Raw genomic sequence first — 17,352 nt, 5'->3', positions numbered from 1 at the left:
CAAAAATCCCAGAACGCACCACTGAGCGGACAGGGCAGAGGCTGCAGGCGGGCGCGGCGCAACACCAGCTGGGGGATAATCCTCAAGGGCCTGGGGGCGCCCCAAGGTGGCCGGGGTCCCGAGGGCTCTGCAGACAACGCCAGCCCCCACAGCCTGGGATCTGGAGGCCTGGGGGCGCCGCCAGGTGGCCCAGGGTCCCGGAAATCTGTACAAATGCCCCCCAGGTGAGGCAGGGTGCTCACATATCTGGGGACTTCGCCCCAGGTAACCGGCAGCCAGAGCCCAACTTGGGGGGGCGCCTATGAGGTGACTCGCTTCCCCCAGATAGCGCAGAACGCCCGCGGCGACCGCCGGGCGGCCCGGAAGCGGGGGGCTCCGAGGTGCGCGGGGCAGCGGCCCCGGGGCGCGCGGAGGTCACTTACGCTGCTGTTCTCGCCCGTCCAGTGCACCATCGCCTGGTTGTGCGTCGCGTCTCCCTTGAGCACGAACGACGAGCTGGTGAGCGCCGGCGACGCCGCTCCGGCCGCCGAAGCCGCCCGCGCCCAGCGCCCCTGGCCCGCGGCGGGGGCTCCGTCCTCGCCCGGACCCGGAGCCGGAGCCGGGGCGCCGGGCTCCACGCCGCGCTCCGGTCCGATCTCACCGCCGCGGGGCAGCGCTCGCCCCGCGAGCGAGCTCGGCGACGACCGGGTCAGCCGGGCAATGGGACCCCGGAGCCCGGGCTCGGAGGAGCGCCCCGCCGCCCCGCAGGCGACGGGCAGCGGCGGCGGCAGCAGCAGCAGCAGCAGCAGGAGCGGCCGCGAGCGCGGCGGCGGCGGCGGCGGGGCTCCGGCGCTCGGAGCTCGGGCGGCGGGGCCGGGGCCCTTCGGGGCGCGCGGGGGCCCCCGGGGCGCCATGGCCTCTGAGGGGCGGCGGCGGGCGGCGCGAGCGAGGAGGACCGCGGCCGCGGGAGTCGGAGGGCGCCGAGGAGTGCGAGCGAGAAACGCAGCAGCGGAGCGGGCGAGGGGAGGGCGCCGACGGGAGGAGGGGACTCGCTGCTCCGCCGCCGCGGGTGCGCTCGCGGGCGAGGGCGCAGCGCCACCTGCCGCCAGCCTCGCGCCCTCCCGCCCGAGCGAGCGCCCGAAGCTCCAGGCCCGGCCCGCGGTCCTGGGGCGCGGCCCCACCCCGCAAGGCTACGGAGCCCGTCCTGGCTTCCTGGTCCCTCCCTCCTCCTCCCCGTCGCGCTCTCTCCTTCGTCCCTTCCCTCTTGCGCTTACTGAGCACCACGCTGGGCCGGCCTCGGTCCAGGAACGGGGATACTCGGGCACCGCCAGCCCGTGGCCAGGCCCTGAAGGGGACAGACCACACCCCGATGGATGCGGTTATTGACAAAATGACTCCACAGAAGCCGGATTAGGACACAATGTGAGTGTGTGTGTGTTGAGTTGGGGGGGGTGGTTTCTACTGTCCGGGATTCTGAAGTGCTGACCCTGGAGACAGAACTTAGCACCAGGAAGCTCTAGGAAGGACCCTCTGGGCAGCAGGCGGGCCCTACAACGCCCCGGGGCTGCCTGGGCAGAAGCTACTCCTCCCGCACCCTGCCCGGGGCTCAGGCTTCAGGAGCTGCCTACGCGGATGGCTTTACATCCCAACTGCAGGGACCACCAAGGGCGAGCCCCAGAGCATAAGGACAGACACCTGGGAACAGGGTGGCCAGAGGGAGAGGGTGGGAATGCGTCCGTCCGGGGCAGAGCCTGGCAGGCCAAAGTGAAGGGAGCAGAGTCACCCCACCCCCAGTCACTGAATCCTTTGGACAGATTTCCGCGGACCGTCATGAAGCGCCTCCCAGGTGCACCCTGTGGGCCTCAGAGAAAAAGACAGCCCCCGGAGGCCTCCGTCCTCTGCCAGGACAGGGGCCCCCGGGCCCTCCTTCCCCCAGAGCCCCTGCGTCAGATAAAGGCCTTCAGGGCCCGTGTCCCTGTCACAGCCGCCCCCTAACCCCAGTGAGACCCCAGAGGCCTAACATTTGGGAGAGACAGTGCGGGGTTCCCTCTGGCCCCCAAACCCCTGAAGCAGCCCCACGCGGAGCCCTGGGCTCCAGAGCGAACCGGACTGCCGGCTGCTCCTGGAGTCCCATGCTGGCGGCACCTGGGTGAGCAGACAGTAACATGGGGTGGGGGGGACTCAGGTGCGGAGGGAGGCACCTGGGGCCCTAAGGAACCAGGGGTGGCCCAGGCTGGGGAAGGGGAGGCTGCTCAGAGGGGGACACCTTCTACTGATCCAGGTGACAGTGGCAATGGTCGCGGAGATTAGCACCTCTGCAGCGCCCACGCTGGGCCTGGCTCTGTTCCTGAGGGAAGAACGAACCCCTCTCCCCTCAGGACAGCTGCAGAGGGCAGGTCCTGTCGCCCTCAGTTTGAGATGGAGATGGGGAAGCCACACAGGGGTCAGGAACGTACCTGAAGGAGGCAGAGGGCCATGTCCCAGGCACTAGCTGAGTGTCCTAAGCGAGACCCTTCAGTCTCCACTTCCCAGGTCCCCTCCCCCACCCCCACGCCCACCACCCCGACTCAGTGTCTCTCCACATGCCGGTCGCAGCATCAGTGGGAGCTGTAGCTGACCCAGGGGGGCAGCCGGGCTCACCGTAGAGTCACGTGGGCACTGTGGGGAAACACGGCACCCAGGCTCCCTCCGTGCCCTCTAGCCCTCTGGGTGGGGCCCCTCACTGGCCATCTCCAAACCACCCGGGGACCCGGGCTGGCCGCCAGCCTCAGGCCCCCACCCCGTGGCACAGCTCTCAGAAGGGTACCCAAGAGAGTGGGTGCTGAGCTCCTGGCTGGGCCCCAGTCAGCGGTGACTTTCCAGAGAAGTCAGGGGGCTCCTTGAACCCCAGTCCAAACCTTTTAGCTTCAAAATTCAGAAGTGCCTCCCACCCCCTCACAAGGCTCCTGCTGCAAAACGAAGACCCTCTGTCCCTCCACCTTCAACTGGACCGCCCACTCATCATAAAAGTCCCAGGCCTTTAACTGACTCAAGTTCTCCCTGCCCCTGCCCCTCCCGGGGTGGCTCAGTCGGTCGGGGCGCCCAGGGCCCTGCTGCACAGCTGTGCTGGTTCAGAAACAAGGCATCCGAGGCCCAGAGAGGACAAGTAAGCAGCCTTGGACCACACAGCCGGAGGGGCAGGTCTTCAGGACAATGTGGGGCCCCAGACACCCCTGTCCCGAGAGACTGTCCTGCCTTGGAGGTCGCCCATCATGGCCGGCATGTGATCCAGGGCTCACGGAGACAGGAGCCTCCATCCAGCGGGGCCCAGGTGGGTCCCCAGGTGTGTCCAGGCCTCAGTCTGCCCCTGGGTTTGGTGAGCCAGGCCCCGCTCCTACGCCCGAGGCTGTCCTGCCAAGAAGCGAGGGTGTGGGAATGCTGGGCGGGGCGGCCGGAACACACCAGTTGTGGTATGTGGGAGACGGGACAGTGATGGAGAAGCACCGTGAGCCTGCACTGTGCCCCCCACCCAGCCATGTCAGGAGGGGACGGGCCCTCCAGTCCCCTCTGCAGTCCTCAGTCCTGCCCCTGGACGCCCCAGCCGGGGACAGTGAGTCTTCACTCCTGAGGTGAGCTTGTTCCAAGCAGGGGGTGCTGAGAGGAGCCCCCAGATGCCTGGGCGGGGGCAGGGTTCCTGCCAGGAGTGGCCACCCCTGCTGGCTGGCCTGCCCCCCAGCAAGCGCACTGCCTTCCCACAGCACTGCCCACCCTCCTGCCCCGCCGCTCGCCAGTGGTGTGCCCAGGGCCTCGGTTTCCCATCTGTGCAATGAGAAGGTGTCCCGCAGTGGGGCTCCCTCGGGGAAGGGGGCTGTGGGTCAGGAAGGGCACCGGCTCTGTCTCCTCTCGGAGGGTCACATGGTGTTGGCACATTAGGACCAAAAAGCTCTGCAATTTAGACACCTGTCGCCCTGTGATCGATTCCATTTACCCCAACCCTCTGCCTGGAGGGTCCTTGAGGCTGCTGACAGCAGGAACGCCCAGAGAACACAGCCGATTATGGGGGTGGGTGCTGGGTTGGAGGCGTAGGAGTAGGAGGAACACACCTGAGTAGGTCTTGAATGACAAACCCGGCCCCAGGGGGAAGGACACGGGAAAAAGGGGTGCAGCAGGCGCATTCCGCAGGGAGGGGCCGGGGCCCTGTGCGAACGTGTCTGAGCGGTGACTTGCGGGCCCCCTGCTCCTGAGCCCCAGGAGAGCCCTGCGGGGTTTTCCAGGAGGAACAGCCTGGTCAGTGTGTGTTCCAGAACGCGAATTCTGGGAGCTTCTGAGAGCTGGAGCTTGGAAGAGACAGGGAGCCCGGCTGGGGGCGTGGCACCCGGCTAGGTGAGCAGGGCTGGATGGAACAAGAGCAGCGGGGAGAGCGGCAGGAGGAAGAGCACTGGTCTGCAGACGTCCTGGTCACTCGGTGACAGGGAGGGAGTCAGAAGGGACTGAAGTGTCGGGGCAGGGGGGAACGACAGTGAGGCCACTTCCCTGGATAGGGAACAAACCTGAAAGAGAAGGAGGCTGTGCAGCTTTGGACAGGTGGCCTCTGAGGGGGCTGCACACTGGGAGGCAGGAGTCAGCGAGGGTGGGCCTCAGAATCAGCCAACACCGAGCCCAGGAAAGGGACATCCCCCTCCGTCACAAAGTCCCCTGCAGGCCACCTGCCGTCCTCCGCCTTGCAGCTCTGCCCTGCTCTGCCCTGGGGAACACGCGCCCCCCAAAGCCCCTGCAGCGGGAGGAGAGTGCCGGAGAGAGACCCGGGCCTGTGGTCAGGTCGGACCCGGGAGCCACCCCACTGCTCACGTCCCACGTCCTATGCCGGGTTCACGGCCTCGACCTCCCTGCGAGTGAGGCCCAGGCCGGGGGCACTAGGGGACATTAGGCAAGCCCTGCTCATCACTGTCACACGGGCAGGGAGCCCACAGGCCTTCGGAACTGGTGCCCAGGAGAGCCCGGGACTGAGACTGAGCCCAAGGGGAAGGGCGGGGGGGGGGAGGAAGGAAGTTCCCTCGGAGCACACAGGTGTTCAGGAACCCGGAGCACAACTCGGAGCCAGTCCAAGTGTCCGGTTGTCCGGGATCCGGTTATTTGTCGTCAGGGAGCCACCACCCAGATTTTCCTTGTTTCTCCGCTCCCACGCGGGCATCGCACAGACAGCCCAGGCAGGAGACAAGGGCCCGCGGCCCTGCTCCCCCGACCCCGCTCTCCCCGGGGCCCAGGGTGTCGCGGCGAGCACGATGCGTGCATGTGTGTGGGGCCCTGGCCTGAGGCTCATGTCCCCACACTGCGACTGTGAGGGTCCCGACGCTGGCACTGTGTCACTTTTTGCTCTCCACCTATTCTCAGAGCTCAGCACAGTTCTGGGCACACAGTCAGCACTGAACAATGACTGAGCGGGTGCATGGGTGGTGGGTGGTGGGTGGGTCAGTTCATGGACGGACGGACAGATGGATGGATGGGGGGGGTTGCAAATTTCCCAGAAGTCAGACTGCCAAGCTCCCACTGTTGAAGCAAACAGCAGCTCAGCACTGGGGCAAGGGCACCGGCCCGGGAGTCAAGAGGGCCAGGTCCCCGCGTCCACGCTCCGCAGACGCAGCTTTAGAACCTGGGGAGAGCCTTCCGGGGCCCCGGCAAGCTCCTCCTCCTCGGAGTGAGCTCTCACTCCCCGCAGCCCTTCCAGCCTCATACCCACCACTTCCCGCCGCCCCCCCCCCCCCCCCCCCCCCCCCGGAGCCTGAGCTCGGCCCACAGCATTGCCCCTTGGGAGCGCACTTCAGGGAGGCGGAATGTCCACAGGACAGGCTGGCAGATCCTCTCCCCTAAATCAGTGATGGACCTGCACACAAGGTCGAGAACAACCACTTCCATACCCTGGCAGTCACCCGGAGAGCAGACGACAAGCTGAGAAGCGTTTGCGCTTGAACGCCGCGGAGCTTCCACAGGAGCCCACGGGACCTCCACCCGGGCTGCACCCCGGCCCCGCCCAGCGGGAGAGATTCCGACAGTCTGCAGGGAGGGCCGCCGTCCCCAGGGGCTGCACGGCCATGGGAAGGGCAGTCAGACAGCCGGGAACAGTGAGTGACGCGGTGTTCAACAGCATGACAGGTCGTCTAGGAGATGGCGAAGATCGGCCATGCACCCCTGGAAGGGCCTGTGCCCGCCAGCGAGCCCTCGCAGGCCCTGGAGTCGGGCGTGCGCAGGCAGGAAACACAGGAGGTGGTGAAAAGGAGGCGCCGGCAGGCTGACAGCGGCTGAACGTGGAATGCGCCATGCGGCTCGCTCGCAGGTCTCAGCAGACAGCAGGCAAGCTGCCTCCCGGCAGTTAGGAATGACCTCCAAGCTGATGCTGCCTGACCTGTGAGCGAGGCAGGCACCGGGGCACAGCAGCCAGGCTTCCCAAATAAAAATCAGAAATTAAAAAAATAAAACAGCAGCAGCCACTGCAGACAGCAAGGGACACAGGTTTCCCTCAACGCGGCCCAGGCAGGTTAGTAAACAAATAAATGAACAGGCAAGAAATGGCAACAACTTTCTAGGGAAATCAACATATACACAATATACAACCTAAAATGTCCAGTTTTCACAAAAAATGTATTATGAGCCCTGGCTGCTGTGGCTTAGTAGATTGAGTGCCGGCCTGCGAACCAAAGAGTCACTGGTTTGATTCCCAGTCAGGGCACATGCCTGGGTTGTGGGCCAGGTCCCCAGTAGGGGGCACGTGAAAGGCAACCAACACTGATGTTTCCGTCTCTCTCTCTCTCCCTTCCCTTCTCTCTAAAAATAAATCAATAAAGTCTTTTTAAAAAATTATGAAAAATGCAAAGAAATAGAAACATATGGCCCATGAGGAGGAAGAAATAACACAAAAGAACAAAACGGAACCTCTGGAGTTGAGGAATGCAACAGTGAGGGAAGTGAGGGGGGGGCGTGCTCAGCAGCAGACTTGAGAGGGCAGAAGAGCCAGGGAGTCTGACAGAGAAATGGAAATTAGCCAATGGGAAGAACAGAGACGGGGAAAAAGAAACAATGAACCGAGTCTCAGAGCCTCAAGCACACCGGCCTATTTGTGATGTGAGGCCCAGAGGAGAGGGGGGCAGGGGGGCTGCAAAAATCCTTGAGGAATAATGGGCGAAACGCTTCCCAGGCTGATGGAAAACTGTCATCTAGACTCCCAGGGAACGCAACAAACCCTAAGTAGGTGAAACGCAGAGAATCACGCCCACACACACCGCAATCAACACATCGCCGGACACAGAGAAAGTTATGGAAGAAGCGGGAGCAAAAGTTAGTTCCTCGGGGGGGGGGGGGGGGGGAAAGAGGCCAGAAGGCAGTAGAATAATATACTCCAAGTGCTCAACAGGAAAATTCGGGAGCCGGAAATTCCGTGTCCGGCAAAACTACCCTGCAAACAGTAAAGGGGAAATAAAGGTGAGAGCCACCCCCAGGCAAACACTGATGGAGAGAACTCACTGCTCGTGGACGGTCCTTACAGGAGGTCGCAAAGTCAGTCCCACTCGGAGAGGAGGAAGGAGAGACGCTCTATCGCAGCAAAGTCCCCGCAAGCGAGCTTTAATCTGAACTGGACTGTGACCCATTAAAATGTATTTTTGGGTCCCTTCAGCAGCCACTAAGAAAATAATTCCAAATATATGTTTTATTTATATATATATATATATATATATATATATATATATATATATATATAACTTGTTCAATTACAGTTGTGTACATTTCCCCCTCACCACTGCCCCCCACCCCAGCCAAACCCACCTCCCTCCCTTGCTTCCACCCTCCCCATCAAAATATATGTTTTTGTAAAGGAAGTAAATAGGGCATTAAAAATATTTAACACGAAGGCAGAACCAAGGAACCGGGCAACAGCCACAACTGGAAACCCTTGGGGGGCGGAGAGAAACGGCGAGTGGCCGATGGAGTAAGAGGACAAAGCGCAGTAAACGGGGACAGTCGGGGCGCCCAATCAAAAGGCAGATACTGCCGGACTGGACAAGGAGTCGAGCCCCAAACTCACACACTCTATGAACAGGAGGCATAACTTAGGCTCAAAGACACCAGGAGGCTGAAAGTAAAAGAATGGGACGAAGGTACACCACACAAACAATGACCACAGCAGACCCAGGAGGGGTTACCGGCATCGTGCCGAGAGCAAGGCCGCCAGGCTCACCACGCGCCCACCTGCCCTGTTCCGGGAGGGCAGGTGTGCAGAAAGTGTGCCGAAGGTCGCGGGACGAGGCGCTGAGAACGGGTGCTTTGTGGCGAGTCAGTCGAACCTCAGTAAAGCTGGGGGTTTTATTTATTTATTTATTTTTACTGAAAACTCTATTCTATTTGGTCATTTTTGTCTACAGTTCAAACCCTGGGAATTAAAAATTGACATCCTTGCCTGTGAGCTTCTTGAAAACACCAGAAAAGGTCTCAGCCTTGTGCCCCATGTGGTTCTGCTGGGCCTTCTCCGGGTGGGCCTTCGGAGGTCCACTCGGATGCCCTGGCCATCACTTCACGCGGGAACATCAGGTCCTCCAGGTCGGCGCCGTGCCCGGCTGTCGGAGTACGGCCCCTGAACACTTCTGCTTGTCCTGCGTGCGGCTTCTCCGAGTCGGCTTAGGCAGGGTTCTCCTCGGAGCCGTGAAGAGGACACGCTTCCCACTGAAGGTCTTTCCCAGCTCATGGAACCAGCCAGACCTCGACCCTCCGGAAGGGCTTCAGTGGAGGAGCCGGAACAGAGTCTGTGATAGGCTTCTGACCGCTGCCCACTGCGGTTTGCTCGGCCACGGTGATGTTCAGCTCCTGCAGCTGGGCCTTGAGGTCCGAGTTCAGCTCCAGGCCCAGCAGAGCCTAAAAGATGAGGGACTCGAACTCCTGTGGCGTCTTGACATTGGGCTTCACGGTCTTGGTGTTCCACGTGAACGAGGCCGTCTCTTTGGTGGGCGCCTGGCTGGGAAGAGAGTAAAACTGTTTTTAAAAACCAAAGGAGCACACCTCTGCCTTCCCACAATCCCCCGCCCCACCCACGTTGCTGGAATACCTGCCCTGAGCCCTGGCTGGCTGCTGGGCCGCCTGGGAAATGACAGCTCCGGGAGCTGGCGACGGCCGGAAGGCCACCGTGTCAGCCGCTTTTCTTACATCCTCCTCTTCTGCCCTCACCACACCCTCATGGTGTGGGGCATGCCTAGGGTCACCCCATTTTACAGACGGAAAAGCAAGGCTCCCAGAGCGCGAGTGCATCACTCGAGGAGACCCGAAAGCTCCAAGGTCCCCCCGGGGAGATACGCCCCGGTCCACGCCCGGGGACCTGTGGTGGCAGGGACCTTCTTTGGAAACAGGACATCCACAGATGGAATGGAGCCCCTCACAGCAGGACAAAGATCATCCCCAGAGTCTCAAAATGCAGACAGACCGAGACGGCAATGGCGGGTGGCAGGGACGGGGGTTGGGGGATGCGGGGAGCTGGGTTGTGTCACGGGGACGGTTCTGTTTTCACAGGGTGGAGACCGTCCTGAGGTGATGGTGGCGATGGTCACACAGCACTGTGAAGTGTCGTGGACACTGAATGCCACCAAACGGGACACTTACAAGTGGTTCAGAAGGGGGGTTTGTCACGCGTCATTTAACCACAATTTCTAAGATTGTGACTCTAATTCCTGACTGTGTCCCAACTTAGCACCAACCTGAGAAGGCCAACCCTGCTCCCCTAACCAGCCACCTGAGATGCCCCCCACTAGAAGCCCTATCGGGGGACTGTGGGATCCCCCACTAGGCATCTCTCCCACCCCCCTGCCTGCCTCTGGTCTCCGCCAAAGGCAAGTGACGGTGTCCGATGCCCTGCTCCAGCCAGCTCTGGGTGGACAGCCTTTGCCTTCTTGTGTGTGTGTGGGTGTGTGTGTGTGTGGGGGGTGGCAGTCTTTATTTATTCCCACAGCGTACCGAGTACTAGGGGCCACGCTGTGAAAGGACAGACTCACGAAAACCACGGGGCTGTCATCACATCGACGCCGACGTGGCGCCGGCTCCAGCACTGCGCTCACCACAGCCACAGTGGCTCCAGGCCCGGGAGCCCAACCAGAGGCCACCCTCGGGGCAGGTGTACAGAATGTGTTGCGGGGGGGGGGGGGGGGGGGGGGGGGGGCGGGCTGGGGGGGCGGCGCCGCGCTTTGGGCAGCTGGACGTGCAGTTTCCTGGCCCGGGAGCTGACTGCGCTGGTTAGCAAGTGTGAACCTCCTTGCAGCCGCACACGGACCCTCTGCTGTGCCCCACTCGGGCACTCCCACACACACGTTACTCTGCGGTTGGGGCTTCGCCCCAAGTCTAGGCCCGGAGAAGACTTATCAGAGCGAAGACGCGGCGGCAAACAGAGAGGCAGTCGCCCGGGAGCCGCCGGGGGGAGCGGTGAGTGGGGTGGAGAGGAAGGACAGACAGACACGAGACAGGCCTTGCGAGGACCAGGGACTGCAGGCCCAGGGCTGAGGACAAGCTCAGCCCTGGGTGGTGAGGAGGAAGCAGAGGACTGGGGGCTGGGCTCGCAGGGAGGCGCAAGCCAGGAACAGCTGGGGGCTCCAAGGGGGCACCTTGAGGTGGGGCAGCAGCCGCCTCCCCCTGCCCCCCTTGGGGAGCACAGGGTTTACAAAGCTGCCGGCACCTGGAGCCAAGCTGCTGAGGCGGCACCCAAAGTGGTGGGCATCTTGGGTACCTCCATCAAGGCTTTAAATCGAGTCACAGCTTTGACCAGGAGACTCCACTCCCAGGAAAACCCATGCATGATAGGCTCACGGGCGCCCCCGCCACCAGGTGGCCGCCGGGTGGCTCACTTAGTTAGAGCATCATCCCCATACAAGAATCAATCTGTGAATGCATCAATAAGTGGGCACAGATCCATGTTTCTCTCTCTCAGATCCATAAATATAGAAAAGAAAAAAGGAAGGCACGCAGGCACATGGGAGCACGCAGGCACACACAGGCACACGTGGGAGCTCACAGGCACACTCGAGCATGCAGGCACTGAGACAGTCACCACAGCACCGTTTTAACAACCCGAAATCAGAAAGACAGCAAAGGGTGTCTGCACAGCAGCCATGAGACATCCGTGGGGGACTGTCACACCGGGGCCTGGAGGCAGCTTCGGGCAAACTCACCAGGACAAAGGCCCAGGACACCGAGAGCAAGAAGAGTCCAGGTGTGACAGGGAGGCGCAGACGTCCCGAACGTTCCGTTTCTGAGACACAGAGTTAGACTGAGGACAGGAACGGGGCTGGCTGGGCAAAGGAGACTAGAGACCTGTGGGGACGCAGGCCTGCCAGCAGGCAGACCCTGGCCCAGCAGACAGAGGAGGCAGGTGAGGGGCGGGGGCCTCTCTCTGCCTGTCACTGGGTCAGGCCCCAGCTCTGCTACTTTCTGCATGTGTGACCTTGGGCGAATCTTTGAACTTCCCCGGGCCTTAGTGTCCATGCCTAGAAATGGGGACAGTAACAGTGCCCTCTACCAGGGGTGTCGTGCAGCTCAAGTGAGATCAACACGTGTCGCCACTTAGAACACGCCGGGCTGGGGACGCGCTGCCCGCACCCCCCACTGGGCCCTTTACCGACCTCTCCCCACTTCCCCACGCCCAGCGCCGGCAACCTCTGTCCACTCTGTTCCTCCGAGTCTGAGGTTCGCTGACCCCACACGTAAGCGGCATATCCTGCCGCGTCCGTCTCCTGTGTCTGGCATTTCTCACTCGGCACAATGCCCTCCGGGGCCACCCGTGTTGTCCCAAGGGCAGGGCGCCCTCCTCCCTCATGGCTGAGCACGCTCGGTGTGGCTTTTTCCCATTAGTCTTGTTGAGCTTGGCCGCCTGCTGCCGCCTGTCGCGCCGAGACAGACCCAGCCATCCACTCCCCTTCCTCTGTGGCCCCGTCCGGGCCTCGCATTGGCGAGCTGAAGGCTCTCCCGACGGACGCTGGGGCACCCAAGACATGGTTACCTTCCAGCGGGACCTGTCCCTGGCACCTCCTACCCACTCTTTCCGTCAGCAGGCACCCTACTCTCCTGAGCCTCACTTTCTGAGCCTGTGACATGGGCCAGCCCAGCTGCTGGGGGGCCCTGGCTCACACCTGCTTGTAACGTAAGAAACATAGATTCATTCAGCGACACTCAGCCAGTATTTACTCAGCGCCTCCCCGGGGCCAGGCACGGTCCTTGGGGCATGCGGGGCTGCAAGGTTGGGCGCCACCTGCACAAAGTGGCCCTGGCTCCCTGCCCCCAGAGCTGGCCTTCCAGGTGACAGAACGGTCCCCCAGAGGGCACGTGGCAATGTCTGAAGACCATTTTGGTTTTCATGACCCTGGAGGTGGGGCTGCTGGCACCGACTGGGCAGAGGGTGCACGGCTCTGGGGTACCGAGAGGGAGCCAGCGCACAGTCCTGGCCCCGGATGCCACGGGCCACGGTAGAGAAGCCCTGCTCTGGGGGAAAGATAGCAGAGCTCAGCGCTCAAGGCCGGCCTGCACGGGAGGTGAGGACACAGCTCCGCCCTCCCCAGCTCGGCTTTGCAGGAGAAAGCGCTCCAGCCTGAGACCCAAAGAGAGGCAGCCCGCTTGGCACTGAACCAGCCTGGGACGGCCCTCAGCCATGGCCCAGGGGACCCAGAGCTGAATGGGGCCAATCCCTGCCCCCAGGGCCCCAGCCCACCAGGGGAAACTCACACTGTGGGCCGTGTGCTCACGCACAGGTGGCCTGACCTCTCGCTGAGCCTCAGCTCTCGCGGATGTAAAGTGGGGGCAGTAGTGGGACTCACCACACTCCTGTGACGGCTTCGGGGTCAAATGGGACCTGGCCGTAGGAGGTGCTGAGTCACGGGTCATTGGCACTATGCTTCAGGGGTAGAGGGACATGGAAGGTTCTGGAATACCGAGAGGAGGGAATGGCGAGTGTGTCATTGGGAAGCAGAAGAGCTCAGAGACACGGCCTCAGGGACAGGACAGCCACCCAGGGTCTCCAGGCTGACGTTCACCACGTGAGTGAGATCAGAAGGGAGAGTGAGACAAAGGGACCTGCATGTCACGGGGCCGCTGGGTGTGAGAGACGATGTTGAGGGACTGGAGGGGCAGGGCCAGACTTGGAGCTGTACAGGACATGCCTGCCAGACCGAGGGCTCGGCTTCCGCCTCACCACCAGAGAGTCTGACTGTCCGTTCTCAGCTCGGCAGCCACGGGGTCCCCAAAACCCAAAGGCAGACCTGTCCCTGCCATCCTGGCAGCACAGAAGCTATGACTCCTTCCCTGACTCCACAGCCTTTGCCGCCCGACCCTGTCCTGGGAGCCCCCGCCACACCAGCCCCTGGCTGTTCCGGAAACACGGTGGGCCCAGTGCCAGGCACCTGCTGAGCCTCCACCAGGAGCACACCCTGACGGCACACCAGGGCTTTGCACAGTTGGGGTGCAGGAAGGGAGGCCCTTTGAGGCTGAGGGTTCCACAGGCCAGAGCGGCCCGCAGGCCAGAGGCCGCTGTGCCGGAGGCCTCTCCACGCTTTGAGACAAGAGGACATGGGCAAGGAGGAGCCTGCCCTCCAAGGTGTGCAGGTCGGAGGGGGCGGAGCGATCATGGAGGGAGGGGAGCAGAGAGTTTGGCCTGGCCAGGAAGGAGACACTGCCAGCTGCAGCCCTCAGCCCCCTCCATGCCTGCCCACATCCTGGCCCCGACCTGCTCCCCTGTACAGACTTGGAAACGCACCCCACCTCCCACCCAAGGACACCGGCTAGATCGGGCTGCCCTATGTACCTAACTCACTAAAAGGTAATTTTTGTTTTAGATTTGTAAGAAGTAAAGACACTTCACACCTCTCTCTCCTATAAATTCACCTGCTCCCTCAGTGCCAGGCAGGTAGGCCCATGTTGCGGCCGCAGCTGCATGGCGCTCCTCCACCTGCGAACCCCCGGGGCCCCCGTCTGGGCGCCGTTGCTGGGTCCTGAGGCACCCACGCCCCCTGCAGCACGCCCTGCAGGCCTTCTTCCGGAGCAGTGCCCATCTGCACACCGACCTGCTCCAGAGGAGCCAGCCGATTGGTCCACACCCCTGCCAATGTGTGGTCAGTGCCTAGGCATGTGTTGCCCATCTGGCCAATGAAAATGAAGAGAGGACTGCCCAGAGGGTGCTGGGAAATTATAGGAATGACTGGCCCTGACCCTGACCCTGACCTTGACGGTGACTCTGACTCTCCTCCCCACTCATCCAAGGTGGACAGGATGCTGCAGCCACCTTGTGACCCCAGGAGAACCGGGCAGAGCAGAGACCGAGCCCCGGGACGCGCCTGCCGGGATACAGCCTGTGCCCGGGGTGGTGGGCTTCCCAGTGGGCTCAGGCCTGAGCAGGCCCGGCCGCCGCCTTCTCGTTCCCTGCCACTTCCAGCCTGGTTCCCCGGCAATCGCTTGGTGACTCACTCTCCTCTTTCGCAAATGATCCTCCTGCTCCAGTCGGCCAGGGCTGACCTGGGTTCCCTGCCCCTTAGAGCCCTGGCGGTGCAGAGCACGGCCCGGCCCGGCCGTCTGCCCGCGGGCACGGCGCCGAGGCTGGGGCTCCCAGACCTGCCCCTCTCAGCATTCGAGCCCTGCTCGGCGCCCAGCAGAAGAATGTAGAGTTTATTCTTTTTCCTTGTTCCAGTTTACACTCAGTATCATTCTGTATGAGTTCCAGGTGCACCGCTTAGAGGTTAGACAACCAGCCTGTGCACAGTGGTCCCCAGTACCCGGCGCCGAGCACAGCTATCACACAGCTATCACCCTGCTCACTAGGCCGTAGGTTGGCTTTAGTCTTGAAGTTAAGAAATTGTGACTGAAAGTGTCATTTTCTGAAATTTGCCGTTCAGGCCGTTTGCCCAGACGCCCTGCCCCCCCCCCCCCCCCCCCCCCGAGCTCCTGCTGTGGCCCGTCGGGTCCCCACCCCAGCTCAGCCCCGCCACCGCTGCGGCCGTGAGAGACGGACGATGCTCTTTGGAGAAGAGGCCTGGGGCTGGTGCGCGAAGGGGCTGCCCACAGCGCCCGGCCGCTCGGGCACAGCAGGCACGCCAAGTCCTGGCCTTTCCCGCCCTCGCTGCCACCTCTCAGTCAGCCCCGGGGCGGGTCCTGCCCAAGCCACCTGCGCGCGGGCCAGCAGCAGGCTTCCGAAATGCTCAGAGCCGGCGGGCAGGTCACCAGCTTTGCGGTTGGCCGAGACTGCGGTGACGGACAGCCATCTTTCTACGCCACGTTAATTGGCACGAAGCCGTCCCAGGACGAGCCCTGCCTCCGTGTCGCAGAGCGAGCCGAAGGGTTCCAGGGCGCCGCGCGGCCGCGGGGCGGGAAGGGTGAACGGTGTCGGCTCTCGGGGTCAGGGCCCCGTCTCAGACCCAGGCCCGAGCGCCCATCCAGCACCGGCACTGGCCAGCAGGCAGCCGCAGGGAGGAGCCCGCCTGGCACAGGCCGTGGGCATCCGGGGACAGTCCTGGGAAGCATCAGTTCTGCCAGCTGCGAGGGCCAGGCCCTCGGGGGGGGGGGGTAGATACTGTTCGATCCCCTCAGTCGCTCCGTCAGCATTAGTAAGTGCTGCCGCTCCCCCCCTCCGCCGCGGATCCAGGCCATGAGATATGGGCCCGAGTAGCACGTGGCACTCCCCAGCGGAAGCTGTAAGACCAGTGCTTGACCCTCGCGGTTGTCTTCTCCTGCCTAAATGTCCTGGCGGCGTTTCAGGGGGCAGCTCCTCCCTGGGCGCGCTCTCCACCAGCAGAGGCAACCGGAAGCCTCTGTACGCCCCGCCCCATCTCCCTTTGGAGCAGTTCCCACTGTGGCCACCAGGCGGCAGCACCGGCAGGCCTCTGTTCAGGGAAATCCCGGTTTGGGGTACGGATCCGGGAATGACCTAGAGACCCGCCCGGACTGACGGATGCCTGGACGTGCCCAGCGGGGCACGGGCGCCCGCTGGTTGTCTGTCTCGGGACACAGCGGTTGTGACTCTGCTGATTGCCCACGCTGCACAATGCGCTACTTACAGCAGGACGCCCCTCCGATTTCCTCCGAGCCCCAGGAAGAATTAGGAAAGGAGTGCTTGTATCTGTTTTCATCCTCACAATAAATAATATGATCCCCAATGTACAAGGCAGCATATTAAAGCTAAGAGCAAGTGAGCTGCCCAACCAAGGTCACAGCCAATGAACGTGACATACTGTTTTAAATTTTATTACAGAAAATTTCAAACACACACAAACTTCCACAGTATCCGTCATCCCGCTTGAACCACGGCCAACATTTTGCTACTTGTGTTTCTCCTATTCTCCTGTTTGTTTTTTACCCGAGTATTTATAAAACACATTCCAGACATTGTAGCAATTCACTGTAAATACATCCATTTGCATCTCTAAGCGACTAGGACACTTTCCCCCTAACCACCAGGTAATTATCTCTTCCTAACAAAGGGATCCGTAGCTCAGTACTGTCTGCTCACATTCCCATCTCCCGCAGCCGCGCAGAGGTGGTCTCGGTCGGTGGTTCCATCACGATCCAAAGGCCCACCCATCCTGCTCGGCTGTGTTCGAGCTCTTTCCCCCAAGCAGTCCTAACTCCTTTTTTCCCTCCAGGCCCTTCATTCATTAACAAACAGCGTCTTTTCACGTAGAACACCCATATTCCGGATTTGGCCGTTTGCCTCCTGCAGGTGGCACCGGGACTGCCCGGCACACAGTAGGTGCTCATTTAACATTACGAATGCTTCAGGGGGGAGCGGAGCGAAGGAACAGAGGTCTGGGCCTCACAACTGTGACGAGCAGCAGCACTAACGGGGGCCGTGGGCTCCTGCCCTCGGACGTCGGCAGAGCGGACTGCAGGCCGGGCCGTGCTGACGCAGGAGCCAGGCCAGAGCTCCGGGGCCGCCCCCAGGACGGAGGGGCCGCCCCGAGGGACGGCAGCTCGGATATACAAGAACCAGAGGCACCTCGGCTCCTTCGTGGCACGTGTACAGTGTCACTGACCTTTGTCAGAAGGAGAAAAACGTCGGGTTCATGAGCTTTAACTGCTTCTCCGAAGTTTTCCTGTTCTTACTTTGCTCTGTTCTGTGGTCTACTCGGAGAAAACTGAAGGTGCTAGGAAGGTGTAAAGAAAACCAGCACACACCCATCAACCAACTTCAGCGCTGACAACGTTCTGTCGCAGTGTTTCCTGCCTGGTGGTGGTGTTTCTGTTTGAACGAAACTTACGGAAAGCAATGCAGGGCTCTAACCTCCACCTGCTCCTTCCCCTCCCCCTTCTCCACCTCCGAGCCAAAGCTGGAGGGGGTGGTGCCTCCCAAATCGCTGCCTCTAAAGTACCTGCTAGTGTGGAGGGGCTTTTGCCCTC

The 17,352-nt window shown here is 62.0% G+C and overlaps 1 protein-coding gene and 1 pseudogene across 2 annotated transcripts in view; both read right to left on the bottom strand.

Annotated features, from left to right (window-relative positions):
• The window catches only part of SORCS2 (sortilin related VPS10 domain containing receptor 2), a 277,312-nt gene extending 276,363 nt beyond the window's left edge, over positions 1 to 949 (bottom strand). For both annotated transcript variants that reach the window (XM_053922932.1, XM_053922931.2), the window contains exon 1: positions 423 to 949. In XM_053922932.1, coding sequence (XP_053778907.1) covers positions 423 to 893 — 471 coding nt within the window. In that variant the 5' untranslated portion in view covers positions 894 to 949. The remainder of the gene's footprint in view (positions 1 to 422) is intronic.
• Positions 950 to 7,838: 6,889 nt separating this feature from the next.
• Positions 7,839 to 10,777, bottom strand: LOC112316750 (small ribosomal subunit protein eS7-like; annotated as a pseudogene).
• Positions 10,778 to 17,352: the final 6,575 nt, after the last annotated feature.

This window comes from Desmodus rotundus, chromosome 4 (assembly GCF_022682495.2).
Source record: "Desmodus rotundus isolate HL8 chromosome 4, HLdesRot8A.1, whole genome shotgun sequence".
NCBI classification, from domain to species: Eukaryota; Metazoa; Chordata; class Mammalia; order Chiroptera; family Phyllostomidae; genus Desmodus; species Desmodus rotundus.
This window is presented reverse-complemented; position numbering and strand designations above follow the sequence as displayed.